General features: G+C 40.5%; 1 protein-coding gene across 1 annotated transcript in view; it reads right to left on the reverse strand.

The window, feature by feature from the left end:
• Positions 1-478: 478 nt before the first annotated feature.
• Positions 479-2469, reverse strand: part of LOC116377946 (adenylate cyclase type 5-like) — a 3613-nt gene continuing 1622 nt past the window's right edge. The window contains exon 4 of the mRNA XM_031839712.1: positions 479-1151. Within this exon, the coding sequence (XP_031695572.1) occupies positions 1023-1151 (129 nt within the window). The 3' untranslated portion in view covers positions 479-1022. The remainder of the gene's footprint in view (positions 1152-2469) is intronic.

Raw genomic sequence — 2469 nt, forward strand, 5'->3', positions numbered from 1 at the left:
GGTCGTACCATCTGATTGAGCGAGCAAGCAAGAAGAAAGGAGGGGGAGGGTGCAATCGCCTCGTCCTCTAGTCCGCCGTTCAAAGTGCACTCGGTTTGACGGAAATAATCAGAAAGCGGTTTAACTTCCCGCAGATCTAAAAACCGCTCACTTAAAAGAAAGAGCGGGAAAAAGGAGGGACGTTCAGGGGTTAAACGGTACATTAGCTGTGACGCTACGCTAACACCAGACTTCTGACATCCCAACATGAGAGAGAGAGACAGTTTGCACATCTGAATACACATCGGTGTTTATAGATAGCTCTCTAATATATTAATGTACAAAATATAGAATCTGAAAATATCTGATCGGGTTCGTTTGGTGTTCTGAATGTCAAAATACAAAATGTCAAAGATTAGAAAAAAGCTGTTCTCTGACATCCCGTCTGTGTGTTTAGTGTGTTTGTACGCTGACGATACTGCGGTGTTCCTTTGTGAAAGTTACGCGCCTGACGAGAAGTTCTTCTGTCAAAGACTCGTGTCTGAGGGACGTTCTCCACCTCAGCCTGTGAGTTACCGACGTGATCAGATGTCGTGATACGAGGACGGAGTAGTGGCGCGGTGCTGGTTAGCTTTAGAGATTCATACCTGGACCACGACGACATGGACGGAAATGTGTTTTTAACATACAGCACATTAAATCAAAATACAAAAACACGTGTTTACTCCAGCAGAGAGAGGACCCTCTGAAAACATGAACTCTCTTCCAGAACGTTCCTCCTTTTAGGGACTGAGACTCACAACATCTGTCTTTACGCTCTGGTTGGACATCTTTGGTCTCAGGTTCAGGTCTAGCTGGGCCTCATAGTCTGAGCTCTGGAGAGGAATCTCCTCGTCCGTCCTCCATGTGGCCTCAGTTTAAGGAAAGGAATCGGCGCTGTGAGGAGTCCGTCTCAGTCCGCCGTAAACCATCAGAGGTCCACGAGCCCGTCAGAGGCTCCAACCCCCCCCCCCACGGTGAGTCCATCTCTCACTGAGTTGAGGTTAACTGCTGGAGGGTCCACTGGTGAGGAAGTAAGTCATCATCTCCCCTTTCCCCTTGACTGTGACCAGCCCTCTGTACTCCAGCGTGTAGTTGTAGGAGCTCAGGACCTGGTACATGTCAGCGGTCACCTGAGGACGGAGGAAAGGAAACATCACATCTCTGTGTTCATCACTGTTTTAGCACTTTTAACTGCATTTAACTCAGCTGTGCATCACTGGCAAAGAAGCTGCGTTTATATTATGTATTAATATTGTTTTCTACTTTCACTGAGTTAAATCTTTCAAACACACTTCAGTCCCGATCATAACTTCCTACAATTCATTCATTTTCAGTATTTTAAACCTTTAAATGAAAGTTTGTTTACATCATGACATCACTTATTATGTGATCTTAATAAATAAACTAAATGGTCCTTAACACACACGGGTTAAATGACTAAATCTAATTAAAATAATAGTTTAAAGCTGTTTAGTTGTTTAGTTGTGGTTATACACAAACAATGAACTATAATAGAATCGATTTACATGCAAAGTGTTTCATCTCGGTGCATTTTTTGTCAACAAAGAGCTCATGAACACGTCTCTTCTCTTTCTCTTTTGACCAGAATGACTCGTTGTCTGTTAAGCTAAATCTGCATTTGAATGGCGTCTCTGCTTGTGTGTGTGTGTGAAAACTAAAGATCATCGTCCGTCTGCAGACGAGATCTCAACGTTACAATCCTGGTGTTGATGGCGTCTTCGTGCTGCTTCGTCACCTTCGTGACTCCGGTGCTCGTTGTATCTTGAGATGAAATGAAAAGGTTCGTTCTGTTCAAAGTAGCTGTGAAGTTATTAAACTTTAATGACTTCACAGCTGATGGAGCAAAACCAATATGGACGCTTTTAATTAACGGTTTTCATTAAATCGAACAGACTTTTTTTTTCATCTCGCCGTCACCGTCAAGCTATTTTGGTCAAAAATGAGAAATTCATCTAATGTGCATAAGCTCTGACAAACTGTTCTTCAGACGCTGCTGTAATGATTAACATTAATATTCACTGTTGTTAAACTCTGTCTCTCTGTGTAATAGAATAAATTATTACTGGCAAAGGATGTTTTGCTTGTTTTCACCATGTGGAGAGAAGTCGTCTTTAAAAGAACACAATAAAAAATGTTTATCGAACTATTATTACAAATATTGTAAAATGATCTATATGGCTGCAAACTGTTCAATTAATCTCTGCAATTTATTTTATTTTTTAAATCAAGTAATTGGTTTGAGTAATTTTTTTAAGGAAAACTGTCAGAATTCTCTGATTCCAGCTTCTGAAATGTGAATATTTTACCGTTTCTTTACTCGAAGTCATTTTATCGACCAAATCAATTAATGGAGGAAATAATCGAGCAATGAAACAACAATGAAAATAATGATCTAATTGGCTGATATTGAGACTTATATTTATTTAT

The sequence above is a fragment of the Anarrhichthys ocellatus genome, unplaced genomic scaffold, assembly GCF_004355925.1.
Source record: "Anarrhichthys ocellatus isolate YVR2014 unplaced genomic scaffold, GSC_Weel_1.0 scaffold1879, whole genome shotgun sequence".
NCBI lineage: Eukaryota > Metazoa > Chordata > Actinopteri > Perciformes > Anarhichadidae > Anarrhichthys > Anarrhichthys ocellatus.